Genomic DNA, 14,940 nt, shown 5'->3' on the forward strand with positions numbered 1-14,940 from the left:
CGGCTACCCTCGGTATATGGGGCCGGAGCCTTACTGATGGAATTTGTTATCCTATTTTGTTATGTGTCCTTTTTTCAAAGCAATATCATTTTATTGGTGTAATTTACAACCAGTGAAATGAACAGGTTCTAAATGTACAGTTCAATCAGTTTAAAGAAATGCATACATATAACCCATGCCCTTGTTGAGGTAGAGGGCCAGGGCTAGCTTCATAGGACCCCATCCAGAGAAGGGCCCTATGCTTGTTTTCTTACTATATTGTCACTGTCTTGGGATTTTTTAAAATTTTGTTTTGAAATTCTTTATAGCTTTTCAAAAAGGGGTCTTATGCATTTTTATTTCATACGAGCTATATAAAAAGTCCTGAGCAGTAATATCTGTTAGCTCGTGATTGTAGTGTGTGAGTTAAGTTTTTCCAAGATGCTGTAAAAGTAATAGTAATAATAATACCAAAACTTTATTTCTGGTATAGCAATGTGCCAGACTCACTTGATTCTGCCAACCACTTGAAGAGGCTTATGTTATTATTATACCATGTTAAGATGGGGAAACCAAGGCCAAGGGGGGTTATGTCATCTTACCCAAGGTCACTGGGTTCTAGGTGGCAGCAGAGGCGGCTTTGAACCTAGGTAGGACCTGTGGATTCTCGGGCTTCACCATTCCACTTACTGCCCAACATGAGCTATTAACATAGAAAAGATTCCCAGCCACACCTTGACTGGGGAAGGAGTAAAATCTAGGGAAAGGAAAGGATGAGGTGTCAGCCAGGTGGGCTGGGGAGGAAGAAAGGGCTGTCATACCGTAAGGATGGCTCTTGTGGTTCTCCAAGGCTCTTCGGCTTCCTGGACCTCCCTCTGCTTTCTTCTTGTCTAGTCCTAGGAATGTGATCTGACCTTCATTTATAGATGGTCAGGGTGTGAAGGGCTCCATTTTACAGTTGCAGAAACTGTGCCCTGAGATACAACTCTTTGTGGGTGTGGTGGACTGAGGGTGGGTATAAGTAGGCCTCCTGCGTGCCAGTCCCCAAGAAAAGTAGTCCCCACTCTGATGCAGCCCCTTTATCCTGGCCTGCCGGTCCCTTTCAGGCCTGTTACACCATTTCATCCTCCTAACAGCCCACAGAATAGGAATTCTTCTCTTTTTGCACGCCAAGGGGGTGTAGCTCAGAGAAGTTAAGGAGAGCTTCCAAGGCACCAGCTCTGGGTTTCAGTTCCAACTCTGGCTTTCTAACCATGTGACTTTATCTTCTTTACGACTCCATTTCTTCATCTGTGAAATGGGAGCTCACAGCATCAACTTTGTGGGATTTGTCTGAGAAGCAACTGAGACAGTCCACATAAGGAGTTAGCTCAAGATTTTGTCCAATAAATTCCAGCTTGAATATTCTGTTGTATTTTCCCCATCTCTTCAAGTTTGGCCCAGCCAGCTGGAAAGCTAACTTGGAAAGTAACACATTTGCTTTTATTTCTACTCAACTAACATTCAACTAACCTTTATTGAATAATGCACAGAATTCCACGCACTGCCAGATGCTTTCACACCCCTTGCTTCATCTAGTTCTGTTGACAACCCTTTGGAGGAGGTAGTGTTATCTCTGGTTTATAGCAGAGTTGCTAGGCAGCTGACTCAGAGAAGTTGAGCTACTTGCCTGAGGTCACACAGCAAAGCGATGTGTCCCATCAGTCCTGTGCTCGCTCCTTCCTTCCTTCCCTCCCTCCCTCTCTCCCTTCCCCTTTCTTTCTTTCATTCTTTTTTTTTTTTTTTGAGACAGAGTCTCACTTTGTTGCCCGCAGTAGAGTGCCATGGCGTCACAGGTCACAGCAACCTCAAACTCTTGGACTCAAGTGATCCTCTTGCCTCAGTTTTTCATTTTTAGTAGAGACAGGGTCTCACTCTTGCTCAGGCTGGTCTCGAACTCTTGCGCTCACGCAGTCCATCCCCCTCAGCTTCCCAGAGTGCTAGGATTACAGGCGGGAGACACTGTGCCCAGCCAGTCCTGTGCTTTTTCTGCCACGCCTCATGGGTCTTTCCACCCTGCCTGGTGCCTCCTGGTCCCTTTTCTGCTCCTTGGGCCCAGGAAGTTCCTGGTCTGCTTTACCATGTGTTCCGACATGGCTGGCATCCCCCTTGGTTCACAGCTGTCAGGGCCTGCACCGAGCAGGAGGGAGGCAGCAGCTGAGGGGACCCAAGTCACCCTCTGCTCCTCATGTATCCCGTCTGCTGGCTCCTGCAGCCTCATCATTTGCAGCCATCTGCCAGGCTCCCTGGAGACGCCACAAAGTCTGGAATGTAACTCAAAAGCTCCAAACATGCCACCCTCAGCCTCAAGAGGAGCAGAAGCCCGAGGCCCTGAGACCCCTGCCTATGCCTGGAAGCCACCAGAAGTAGAAACTCCAGAGAGGCCCATCCACAGGGAATGCTCCTAGAGCGTTGCCCGGGAATTGGCTTTGCAAACCTGGCTCGAATCCTGTAGCCAGCCTGACTCCCACAAGGCTTGGCTTTGCTCAGGCTTTTGCTGGAAATTTCATTTTGAATTGAAAAAGTCCCCTGTCTCTTGGCGGGAATGCCCTGGCCCTGGCTCTTCAACATAATCCCTGGCCTCCTGGGCTTCTATGATTTTCAGCACGTGTTTTGCCAAAGGACTTGATGTGGAGGGTTGGGGGCTTCTGGAGCAGGAAAAAGGACAAGAGGTTTCTCCAAAGCCAGTTTCTGTCTGCTTGATCTCATCACACGTGCCCTTTCCAGGCTCGTCTCTTCCTGGTGGCAAGGGCAAGAGGCTGTTGATTTTATTCATTAATCTTAAATCAAAGACATTTTTTTTAGTAATAGCCTTTTTGAGATGTAATTCACTTCCCATACAATTTGCTCACTTACAGGATACAGTTCAGTGGTTTTTAGTATATTTATGGAGTTGTGCACCCATCACCACTATCGATTTCAGGGTATTTCCATCATCTCCCAGAAGAACCCCTTCAGCCAGCCCTCTTCAGTCCTCCCATCTCTGCCCAATAGAGGCAACCTCTGATCTACTTTCGGCCTCTAGATTGGCCAAGCGTAGCCACACATAAATGGGCTCATGTGGCCTGCAGCCTTTTGTGACTGGCTTTTCTCAGGTTTTCGAGGTTCATCTGTATTGTAGCAGGCATCCGTACTTCATTTCTTTTTATTGCCAAATAATATTGTATTGTATGAGTTGGCTACATTTTGTTGATCTATTCATTACTTATTTCTAAAACCTTTTTAAAATTGAGAAATATAGTAAAACTCAGAAAAGTACATAACATTTAAATACATAGCTTAAGAAATCATTGTAGGCTTAGTGCCTGTAGCTCAAGCAGCTAAGTCCCTAGCCGCATATACCAGAGCTGGCAGGTTCGAATCCAGCTTGGGCCTGCCAAAACAACAATGACAACTACAGCCAAAAAATAGGCAGGCATTATGGCAGGTGCCTGTAGTCCCAGCTACTTGGGAGGCTGAGGCAAGAGAATCGCTTAAGCCCAGGAGTTAGAGGTTGCTGTGAGCTGTGATGCCATAGCACTCTACCCAGGGCTCCAGCTTGAGGCTCTGTCTCAAAAAAAAAAAGAAAAGAAAAGAAAAGAAAGAAAGAAAGAAAATAAAAGAAATCATTGTAAAGCAAAAACTTTATTACCACTGAGATCCTAGAACCCCACCTCCTGGCCACTACCAAATCCCTCCCCTAGAGGAGGATCATCACTTCTTTGCTTAGCTTTATAGCTATGGCCTGTTGCCTCTTTTTTTGTGAATAAAGTTTTATTAGAATACAGCCATGCCTGCTCCTTTTTGTGTTGTGTATGGCTGCACTTTTGCTATGATGGCAGAGCCGAGCAGTCATGACAGAGACCCTCTGGCCTGTACGACATAAAATATCCATGCTTTGGCTTTTTAGAGAAAAAGGCTGCTGACCCTGCTTTATAGTTTTACCAAGTATCTAAACCTAACCACTCTAGATTTGCTTGTTTTTGAACATTTTACATAAATGTGATCAGTGTGGTTTTGTGTCTGGCTTCCTCTGGTTGATAGTATTTTGATCATGTAACTGTAGTTTGTTTCTTTTCATTGCTGTGTAATAGTCCATCGTACAACTACTCCACCTTCTATTTGTTTATTCTACTCTTTTTTAAAATTTCAGATTGATAATGAAGTTAAAAATGTTTATATTACATTATTTTCATTTCTAAGGTAACGTTCAAGGTGTAGTTGAGCCCTTCACCTAGATGGTGTGCTGAATGCTCTCATGTTGTACACATTAGGTGAGATCCCACCAGCCACCTCCTTCCTCTCCCCTTGCCCTTGCGAGGCTGTATTTGTGTTTTATCTTTTGTGTGGGTGTGTAGTTGTTTATATATTGGATTCATGTTAGTATTTAATAGTTTCCCCCACCTTCTTGAGATACTTCACTAAGAAGAATGTGTTTCAACTCCATCTAGGTAAGCACAAAAGATGTAAAGTCTACATCTTTTCTTTTCTTTCTTTTTTTCTTTGATTTATTAAATCATAACTGTGTACATTGATGCATTTATGGGGCTCAGTGTACTGATTCAATATACAATGTGAAATGCTTACATTGAACTAAGTAACACATCCATCGTGATTATACCCTTTTCTTAATAGTTTTGAAATGTACCATTGCATCATGCACATTAGGTGAGGTGCCCCCAAATACCCTCCCTGCTCCCCCCTCCCTTCCCATCTTCTCTCTCCTTTTCCCTTTTACTTTCTGGACTATAGTTATGTTTTACCATTCATATAAATGTATAGGTGATTATTTATTGATTTCATAGTAGTATTGAGTACATTGGATACTTTTTCCCCCATTACTGAGATACTTTACTAAGAAGAATATGTTCCAGCTCCATCCAGGTAAATATAAAAGATGTGAAGTCTCTATCCTTTTTTATGGCTGCATAGTATTCCATGGTGTACATATACCACAATTTGTTAATCATAGGTCAATGGGCACTTGGGTTGTTTCCATGTCTTGGCAAGTATGAATAAACATGTAATAAACATTCTGGTGCAAATGTCTTTGTTGTAAAATAATTTTTGATTGGCTTGGTGCCTGTAGCTCAGCAGCTATGGTGCCAGCCACATACACCAGAGCTGGCAGGATCGAACCCAGCCCAGGTCTGCCAAATAACAATGACAATTACAACCAAAAAATAGCTGGGCATTGTGGCAGGCACCTGTAGTCCCAGCTACTTGGGAGGCTGAGGCAAGAGAATCACTTACGCCCAAGAGTTTGAGATTGCTATAAGCTGTGACAGCATGGCACTCTACTGAGAGCAATATAGTGAGACTCTGTCTCAAGAAATAAATAAAAAATAATAATTTTTGATCATCTGGGTATATACCTAGTAGAGGAATTGCGGGATCAAATGGTAGGTCCACTTTTAATTCCTTGAGTATTCTCCAAAGTTTTTTCCAAAAAGGTCATATTAGCTTGCATTCCTACCAGCAGTGTAGAAGCGTTCCCTTCTCTCCACATTCATGCCAATACTGTAGTTTTTGGATTTTGTGATGTGGCTAATCTTACTGGAGTTACATGATATCTCAAAGTGGTTTTGATTTGCATTTCTCAAAAAAAAAAAGAATATAAAAAGACAAGACAGAATAAGATTTGCATTTCTCTGATGATTAAGGATGATGAGCATTTTTTCATGTGTTTGTAGGCCGTGCACTGTCTTCATTAGAGAAGTTTCTCTTCAAGTCTCCTGCCCACATAGAAATGGGGTTATTTGTTCTTTTTTTCTTGATTAGTTTGAGTTCTCTGTGGATTCTTGTTATCAGACCTTCGTCAGAAGCATAACCTGCAAAAATCTTCTCCCATTCTGAAGGTTGTCTGTTTGCTTTACTTATTGTGCTCTTGGCTATGCAGAAGCTTTTTAGTTTGATCAGATCCCAGTAATGTATTTTGGGTGTTGCTTCAATTGCCCGGGGTGGGGGGGGTTCTCCTCATAAAATATTCTCCCAGCCGATTTTCTCAAGTGTTTTCCCTGCACTCTCTTCTAGTGTTTTTATAGTTTCATGTCTTAAGTTTAAATCTTTCATCCAGTGAGAATCAATTTTTGTTAATGGTGAAGGGTGTGGGTCAAGTTTCGGTTTTCTACAGGTCGCCAGCCAGTTCACCCAGCATCATTTGTTAAATAGGGAGTCTTTCCCCCCCTGAATATTTTTAATAGGCTTGTCAAAGATCAAATGATGATAAGTAGCTGGGTTTATTTCTTGGTTCTCTATTCTGTTCTATACATCTACCTCTCTGTTTTTGTGCCAGTACCATGCTGTTTTGATCACTATCAATTTTTAGTGTAGCCTGAAGTCTGGTACCATGATACCCCCTGATTTGATTTTATTTCTGAGTAATGTATTTGCTATTTGAGGTTTTTTCTGATTCCATATAAAACAAAACACTATTTTTCCAAGTTTTTTAAAGCAGTGGATCTCAACCTGTGGGTCATGACCCCTTTGGGGGTCTCCTGCATATCAGATATTTACATTATGATTCATAACAGTAGCAAAATTACAGCTATGCAGTAGCAAGGAAAATAATTTTATGTTTGGGGGTCACCTCAACATGAGGAACTGTATTAAAGGGTCACGGCATTAGGAAGGTTGAGAACCACAGCTTTAAAATATGACAATGAATACAGCAACATCTCAGGTTACAAAATCAACATTCATAAATCGGTAGCCTTTATATATACCAACAATAGTCAAGCTGGAAAAAAACAGTTAAGGACTCTATTCCATTCACAGTAGTGCCAAAGAAGATGAAATATTTGGGAGTTTATCTAACAAAGGAAGTGAAAGATCTCTATAAAGAGAACTATGAAACTCTAAGAGAAGAAATAGCTGAAAATGTTAATAAATGGAAAAACATACCATGCTCATGGCTGGGAAGAATCAACATTGTTAAAATGTCCATACTACCCAAAGCAATATACAATTTTAATGCATCCCTATTAAAGCTCCACTGTCATACTTTAAAGATCTTGAAAAAATAATGCTTCGTTTTATATGGAATCAGAAAAAACCTCGAATAGCCAAGACATTACTCAGAAATAAAAACAAAGCAGGAGGAATCACGCTACCGGACCTCAGACTATACTATAAATCAATAGTGATCAAAACAGCATGGTACTGGTGCAAAAACAGAGAGGTAGATGTATGGAACAGAATAGAGAACCAAGAGATGAACCCAGCTACTTACTGTTATTTGATCTTTGACAAGCCAATTAAAAACATTCAGTGGGGAAAAGATTCCCTATTTAACAAATGGTGCAGGGTGAACTGGCTGGCGACCTGTAGAAGACTGAAACTGGACCCACACCTTTCACCATTAACTAAGATAGACTCTCACTGGGTTAAAGATTTAAACTTAAGACATGAAACTATAAAAATACTAGAAGAGAGTGCAGGGAAAACTCTTGAAGAAATCGGTCTGGGCGACTATTTTATGAGGAGGGCCCCCTGGGCAATTGAAGCAGCTTCAAAAATACACTACTGGGACCTGATAAAACTAAAAAGCTTCTGCACAGCCAACAACACAGTAAGTAAAGCAAGCAGACAGTCCTCAGAATGGGAGAAGATATTTGCAGGTTATGTCTCCCACAAAGGTTTAATAACCAGAATCCAGAGAGAACTCAAACGTATAAGCAAGAAAAGAACAAGTGATCCCATCGCAGGCTGGGCAAGGGACTTGAAGAGAAACTTCTCTGAAGAAGACAGGCGCATGGCCTACAGACATATGAAAAAATGCTCATCATCCTTAATCATCAGAGAAATGCAAATCAAAACTACTTTGAGATATCATCTAACTCCAGTAAAATTAGCCCATATCACAAAATCCCAACACGAGAGATGTTGGCGTGGATGTGGAGAAAAGGGAACACTTCTACACTGCTGGTGGGAATGCAAATTAATACATTCCTTTTGGAAAGATGTTTGGAGAACACTCAGAGATCTAAAAACAGATCTGCCATTCAATCCTATAATTCCTCTACTAGGTATATACCCAGAAGACCAAAAATCACATTATAACAAAGATATTTGTACCAGAATGTTTATTGCAGCCCAATTCATAATTGCTAAGTCATGGAAAAAGCCCAAGTACCCATCGATCCACAAATGGATTAATAAATTGTGGTATATGTACGCCATGGAATATTATGCAGCCTTAAAGAAAGATGGAGACTTTACCTCTTTCATGTTTACATGGATAGAGCTGGAACATATTCTTCTTAGTAAAGTATCTCAAGAATGGAAGAAAAAGTATCCAATGTACTCAGCCCTACTATGAAACTAATTTATGGCTTTCACATGAAAGTTATAACCTAAGAATAAGGGGAAGGGGAAAAGGGAGGGGGGGGGAGGGGGGAGATGGGTGGGTGGAGATGGGTGGAGGGAGGGTGATTGGTGGGATTAAACCTGTGGTGCATCTTTTAAGGGTATATGTGAAACTTAGTAAATGTAGAATGTAAATGTCTTAACACAATAACTAAGAAAATGCCAGGAAGGCTATGTTAACCAGTGTGATGAAAATGTGTCAAACGGTCTATAAAACCAGTGTATGGTGCCCCATGATCACATTAATGTACACAGCTATGATTTAATAATATAAAAAAGAAAAAATAAAATATGACAATGGTGCTTTAATAGGGATTGCTTTAAATCTGTAGATTGCTTTGAGTAGTATGGACATTTTAACAATGTTGATTCTTCCCAGCCATGAGCATGGTATGTTTTTCCATTTGTTAACATCTTCAGCTATTTCTTTTCTCAGAGTTTCATAGTTCTCTTTATAGAGATCTTTTACATCCTTTGTTAGGTAAATTCCCAGATATATCATCTTCTTTGGCACTCCTGTAAAAGAAATAGAGTCCTTGACTATATTTCAGCTTGACGGTTGTTAGCATATATAAAAGCTACTGATTTGTAAGTATTGATTTTGTATCCCGAGACGCCGCCGTTGTATTCCTTGATCATTTCTAAGAGTTTTGTAGTTGAGTCCCTCATATTTTCCAGGTATAGGATCATATTATCAGTGAAGAGTAAGAGTTTGATCTCCCCTGACCCTATTTGGATACCCTTGATCTTACCCTTCTCTTGCCTGATTGCGATAGCTAAGACTTCCATTACTATGTTGAAAAGCAGTGGAGTTAATGGGCATCCTTGCCTGGTGCTTGATCTGAGTGTAAATGTTTTCAATTTTACACCAGTCAATATGATATTGGCTGTGGGTTTGCTGTAGATGGCCTCTATGAGTTTAAGAAATGTCCCTTCTATGCCTATTAAGTGTTTTGATCATGAAAGGATGCTGGATATTATCAAAAAATTTTTCTGCGTCAATTGAGAGAATCATATGGTCTTTTTTGTTTTATTGATGTGATGTATTATATTTATAGATTTGCATATGTTGAACCAACCCTGTAACCCTGGAATAAAACCAGCTAGATTGTGAGCGGCGCGGCCGGGACACCCCCAGGCTGAGGTTCGGGGAGCTGGGCGGCTGGGCACCCGGACGGGGCCGCCCACCTAGTCGTCATTGCTCCTGCAGCCTCAGCAGCCTCTCTGCTGGGCTTGCGAGATCCCAACCTCCGACTGGGCGCCTGCAGTGTGCCAGGTGCTGTGCTGGGCACCGTCCCATCTCAGTCTTTTCGGTCCTCACCAGCCCGGCGAGAGAGAAGAGAAAGTAAAAAGGCAAGCAGAAATGAGAAAAGGAGAGGAACAATACATCTATAAACAAGAAGCTTCCTGTTGTTATTAAGCACCTTATAAGGACTTCAGGCAATAATGAAGGTTCTTTTACTGAAAGATGCTAAGGAAGACGATGGTGGCCAGGACCCATACGTCAGGGAATTAGGTTTATATGGACTTGAAGCCACTTTGATTCCTGTTTTATCATTTGAGTTTTTGTCTCTTCCCAGTTTCTCTGAGAAGCTCTCCCATCCTGAAGGTTACGGGGGACTCATTTTTACCAGTCCCAGAGCAGTGGAAGCAGTGGAGTTGTGTTTGGAGAAAGACAATAAAGCTGAAGTGTGGGAAAAGTCTCTGAAAGAAAAATGGAATGCTAAGTCAGTATATGTTGTTGGAAAGGCCACTGCTTCTCTAGTGAGCAAAATTGGCCTGGATACAAAAGGAGAAAACTGTGGAAATGCAGAAAAGCTTGCAGAATATATTTGTTCCAGGGAGTCACCAGCATTACCTCTTTTGTTTCCCTGTGGAAACCTCAAGAGAGAAATCCTGCCGAAAATGCTCCAGGACGAAGGGATCCCCATGGAGAGCCTCACTGTCTATCAGACAGCCGCACACCCAGGAATCCAGGGGAACCTGAACAGCTACTATTCCAAGCAGGGCCTTCCAGCCGGCATTGCATTTTTCAGTCCCTCTGGCATTACCTACACTCTCAAGCATATTCAAGAGTTATCTGGTGACAGCGTTGATCAAATTAAGTTTGCAGCCATTGGCCCCACCACAGCTCGTGCCCTGGCCGCCCAGGGACTGCCCGTGAGCTGCACTGCAGAGAGCCCCACACCGCAGGCCTTGGCCATGGGCATCAGAAAGGCACTGCAGCCCCAGGACTGCTGCTGAGTCAGCTGGCTGGCAGCCTTCCCCTGTGGCCATCCTGGGCTGGGCTTCTCCCCGCTGGGGCCAGGACCACTGGACGCTGCTTCTGCATGGAGCTGGGCATCAGGGCCCTTGGGAGCTGCCACCATCAAACTTCTGCCTCAAGTCTGAGTGGAACCAGCTGGGGACCAGGAATCAGGTCACATGCATGTGACCACCCTCCACAGACACCACCTTAGACCCCAGCCCAGGCCCTGTGAGGAAGGAAACCAAATAAACCACACTGGCTGCTTGTGAAAAAAAAAAAAAAAAAAAAAAACCAGCTAGATCATGGTGCATCTTTTCTTATGGTTGAATAATGCTCCATGGTATATATATATACACCACAGTTTGTTAATCCATTCATGGGTTGATGGGCACTTAGATTGCTTCACATCTTGGCAATTGTGAATGGACCTGCAATAAACATTCTGGTGCAAATGTCCTTGTGGTAAAATGATTTTTGTTCTTCTGGGTAGATACCTAATAATGGGATTGTAGGCTCGGATGGAGGGTCGACTTTTACTTCTTTAAAAATTCTCCATACTTCTTTCCATCGAGGTTATATTAATTTGCTATCCCACCAGCAATGTAAAAGTGTTTCTTCCTGTCCACATTTGTGCTGGCATCTGCAGACACTTTGGGACTTTGTGATGTGGGCTGATCTCACTGGAGTTTGGTGATATTTCAGAGTGGTTTTGATTTGCATTTCTCTGACAATTAGGAACAATGAGCATTTTTCCATGTGTTTGTTGGCCGTTCTCTGACATCTTCAGAGAAGTTTCTATTCAGGTCTCTCGCCCACTTATAAGTGGGGTTGTTCACTCTTTTAAAAATATGAAATGCTTCATGAATTTGTGTTATCCTTGTGCAGGGGCCATGCTAATCTTCTCTGTATTGTTCCAACTTTAGCGTATGTGCTGCCAAAGAGAGCACTCATTGTAATCTTAATATTTACAATTTTTATTGTGAATAACACCGCTGGTTCTTTGAGTGTGATTCTCAGCCTGGCAGCATCAGCATTACCTGGGAGCTTGTTCGAAATGCAGATTCTTAGGCTGCGCTACAGACTTCCTGAACTAGAAGCTGTGAGCCTGGGGCCTGCAGTCTGTGTTTAATAACCCTTCTGAGTGATTCGGATGCACACTCCAGTCTGAGAACCACTGCTTTATCTCCCCAGGAGTGGAATTGCTGGGTTGACTTTGTATATCTTCAACTTTACTAAGTAAAGCCATCGCCAAAGTATGTGTGCCAGTTTACACCCCCACTAGTGCAGTATGAAAATTCCCATCTCTATCATTGACAATACTTGGCATTATTAGGTTTATAAATTTTGCCAATCTGGTGGGTGAGAAATGGCATCTCACTGTGTTTTTAATTTGCATTTCTCTGATTACTAATGAGGTTGAGCATCTTTTCATGTTTATGGCTATTTGGACTTTCTCCTGCATAAAGTGCCTGTTTGGAATTGTTGACTATGTCTGTCTTTTTCTTATTGATTTGTAAGAGTTTTTTTTACATACTATCATCTTCTGTTGCTTAAATGTATTCCAAATATCTTTTCCTGTTCTGTGGCTTGCCTTGTTCAGATGTCTTTTGATGAACAGAAGTTCTTAATTCTTTCCATTATGGTAAAAATATATAACATAAAATTTACCATTTTAACTCTTTTTTTTTTTTTTGTAGAGACAAAGTCTCATTTGTCACCCTCTATAGAGTGCTGTAGCATCTCAGCTCACAGCATCCTCCAACTCTCGGGCTCAGGCGATTCTCTTGCCTCAGCCTCCCGAGCAGCTGGGACTACAGGCGCCCGCCACAACGCCCGGCTATTTTTTTGTTGCAGTTTGGCCAGGGCTGGGTTTGAACCCGCCACCCTGAGTATATGGGGCCGGCGCCCTACCCACTGAGCCACAGGTGCCACCCATTTTAACTCTTTTTAAGTATACAGTTCAGTGGCATTAAATATATTTGCATTCTATACAACTATCATCACCATTTATCTTCAAAACCTTTTCATCTTCCCAAACTGAAACCCTATACCCATTAAACACTAATTACCCATTTGCCCCTCCCCTGGCCCCTGGCAACCCTATTCTACTTTATGTCTCTATGAATTCAACTATTTTAGGTATCCCGTATAATACGATACATACTATGGAATCACCAACATTTAACATTTTTGTCCTGGGTTTATATTGTCTTTAAGGTTCATCCATGTGTCACAATTTTATTCCTTTATAAGACTGAATAATATTTCATTGTATATACTACAGACACCACATTTTAAAAATCCATTTATCCGTCAAGGGACATTTGGGTTATTTCCATCTTCGAGCTGTTGTAAGTAATGCTGCTGTGATTATGAGGCTATAAGTATCTGTTTATGTCTCTGCTTTCAATTCTTTTGGGTGTATACCCTGAGGTGAAGTTGCTGGATCACAGAGTAACTTCATATTTGATTGTTTGACGAAACCCCATACTGTTTTCCAAACCAGCTGCCCCATCTCACATTCCCACCAGCAATGCAAGGTTCTAGTTTCTCCACATCCTGGTCAAAGCTTGATATTTTCTTCTTTTAATTTTTCTTCTGTAATAGTAACCATCTTAATGGGTGTGAGGTGGTAACTCATTGTGGGTTTTTTTTTTTTGCATTTTCCTAATGATTAGTGATATGGAGCATCTTTTCATGTTCTCATGGCCATCGTAGGTCTTCTTTGGAAACATGTCTGTTTAAGTCCTTTGCCCATTTTTGAGCCAGTGTTTGCTTTTTTGTTCACTTAGGAAGAGTTCTTTACCTAGTCTGGATATTAACTTTCTATCAAATATTCTGATAAATATTTGCAAATATTTTCTCTCATTCCATGGGTTGAAATATTTGCAAATATTTTCACTCTCTTGATAACATCGTTTGATGTGCAAGTTTTAATTTTGATGTATTTCCATTTATCTGTTTTTTCCTCTTGTTTTGTCTATGCTTTTGATTTCATGCTCAGGAAATCATTGAGTATGAAATCAAATCCAATATCATTTCTTCTGTGTTTTCTTCTAAGAGTTTTGTAGTGTAAGGTCTACATTTAGGTCTCAGACTCATACTGAGTTAATTTTTATAGACGCTGTAAGATAAGTATCCAAAGAAGTTCTTAATTTTAAAGATGCTAAATATATCCTCACTTTTCTTTAGGACTTTTTATTTTTTTGGTCCTATTTACTCAGTAAATATTGAAGCTTGACCTGGATTGTGTATGCCCCACTGAGGGGGCAGTTGCTACTTAGCTTTAGCTGTCTGCAGGCATATGAGCCCAGGTATGCCAGATACAGCCAAGAGAACTGGAACTCTGGATTTTCTTTTTTAGTGTGAACCTGTCCAATTAAAAAATATACTAATGGAGTTTGGCCTGTAGTCCTAGCTACTCATGAGACTGAGGCAGGAGGATCCTTTGAGTTTGGGAGTTTGAGGTTGCAGTGAGCTATGATTGCACCTGTGAATAGCCTCTGCACTCCAGCCTGGGTGACATAGTGAGACCTCATGTCTATTAAAAAATGTACTAGGGTTAAGTACACAGGGCTCTGGAACCAGACTGCTTGAATTCAAATCCTACTGCCTGCACTTTCCAGCTGTGTGATTTGGAAAAAGTTAAAAACTGAGGTCTAAACCTTCTTAGACCTCAGTTTACTCATCTGTAACATAGGGGTAATAATAACATCTATCTGGCAGCATTTCAGTGAGGCTTAACTGTGGAAATACAAATAAAACTGTAATTGCCACCAAGGGAAGGGATTTATGTCTGCTTTGTTCATTATTATATTTCTGTATGTACATAGAACAGTGCCTAGCACACAGACAAACAAGGACATGAACACACTCAGAACTTACTCATCCATCTACTCCCCCATGCACCTATCCATTTATCCATCCACCACCCATATATTCATCTACCCACCCATATACCCACCCATCTATTCATCCATGTATCCACCAACACACCTATCCATTTGTCCATCCATCTACCCCTATATTCATCTACCCACCCAATCTACCCATCTATCCACCCATCTGTGTATCCATCCACCCACTCACCCATCTACCCATCCATCCATCTACCAGCCCATCTATCCATCTATTCATCCATCCACTCATCCGTCCATCTACCCACCCCTCTATCCATCCATCCATCCATCCACCCACCCACCCATCCATTAATCTATCCACCTGTCCATCCATCTACCTACCAATTTATCCATCCATCCACTTATCCACCCCTCTATCCTTCCATTCAATAAACACCTGTGGGCTCCTGCCATGTATCAGGCACTGGG

The 14,940-nt window shown here is 41.7% G+C and overlaps 2 protein-coding genes and 1 non-coding gene across 4 annotated transcripts in view; 2 read left to right on the forward strand and 1 right to left on the reverse strand.

Annotated features, from left to right (window-relative positions):
- GSG1L (GSG1 like) overlaps nt 1-14,940 on the forward strand; it is a 262,208-nt gene that overhangs the window by 107,610 nt on the left and 139,658 nt on the right. The gene's annotated exons all lie outside the window — the stretch shown is intronic.
- On the forward strand, nt 9,765-10,879 carry LOC128562444 (uroporphyrinogen-III synthase). Its single transcript, XM_053557394.1, has one exon. The coding sequence runs from the start codon at nt 9,811-9,813 to the stop codon at nt 10,606-10,608; it is 798 nt and encodes a 265-aa protein (XP_053413369.1). The 5' UTR covers nt 9,765-9,810; the 3' UTR covers nt 10,609-10,879.
- Nucleotides 11,455-11,559, reverse strand: LOC128562869 (U6 spliceosomal RNA). Its single transcript, XR_008373568.1, has one exon. It is a non-coding gene; the product is annotated as a U6 spliceosomal RNA (small nuclear RNA).

Source organism: Nycticebus coucang, chromosome 12, assembly GCF_027406575.1.
Source record: "Nycticebus coucang isolate mNycCou1 chromosome 12, mNycCou1.pri, whole genome shotgun sequence".
Taxonomy (NCBI): Eukaryota; Metazoa; Chordata; class Mammalia; order Primates; family Lorisidae; genus Nycticebus; species Nycticebus coucang.

Bases quoted from the DNA above. Each gene is read 5' to 3' on its own strand.
- LOC128562444 (XM_053557394.1), top strand. From the start codon at position 9,811: ATGAAGGTTCTTTTACTGAAAGATGCTAAGGAAGACGATGGTGGCCAG.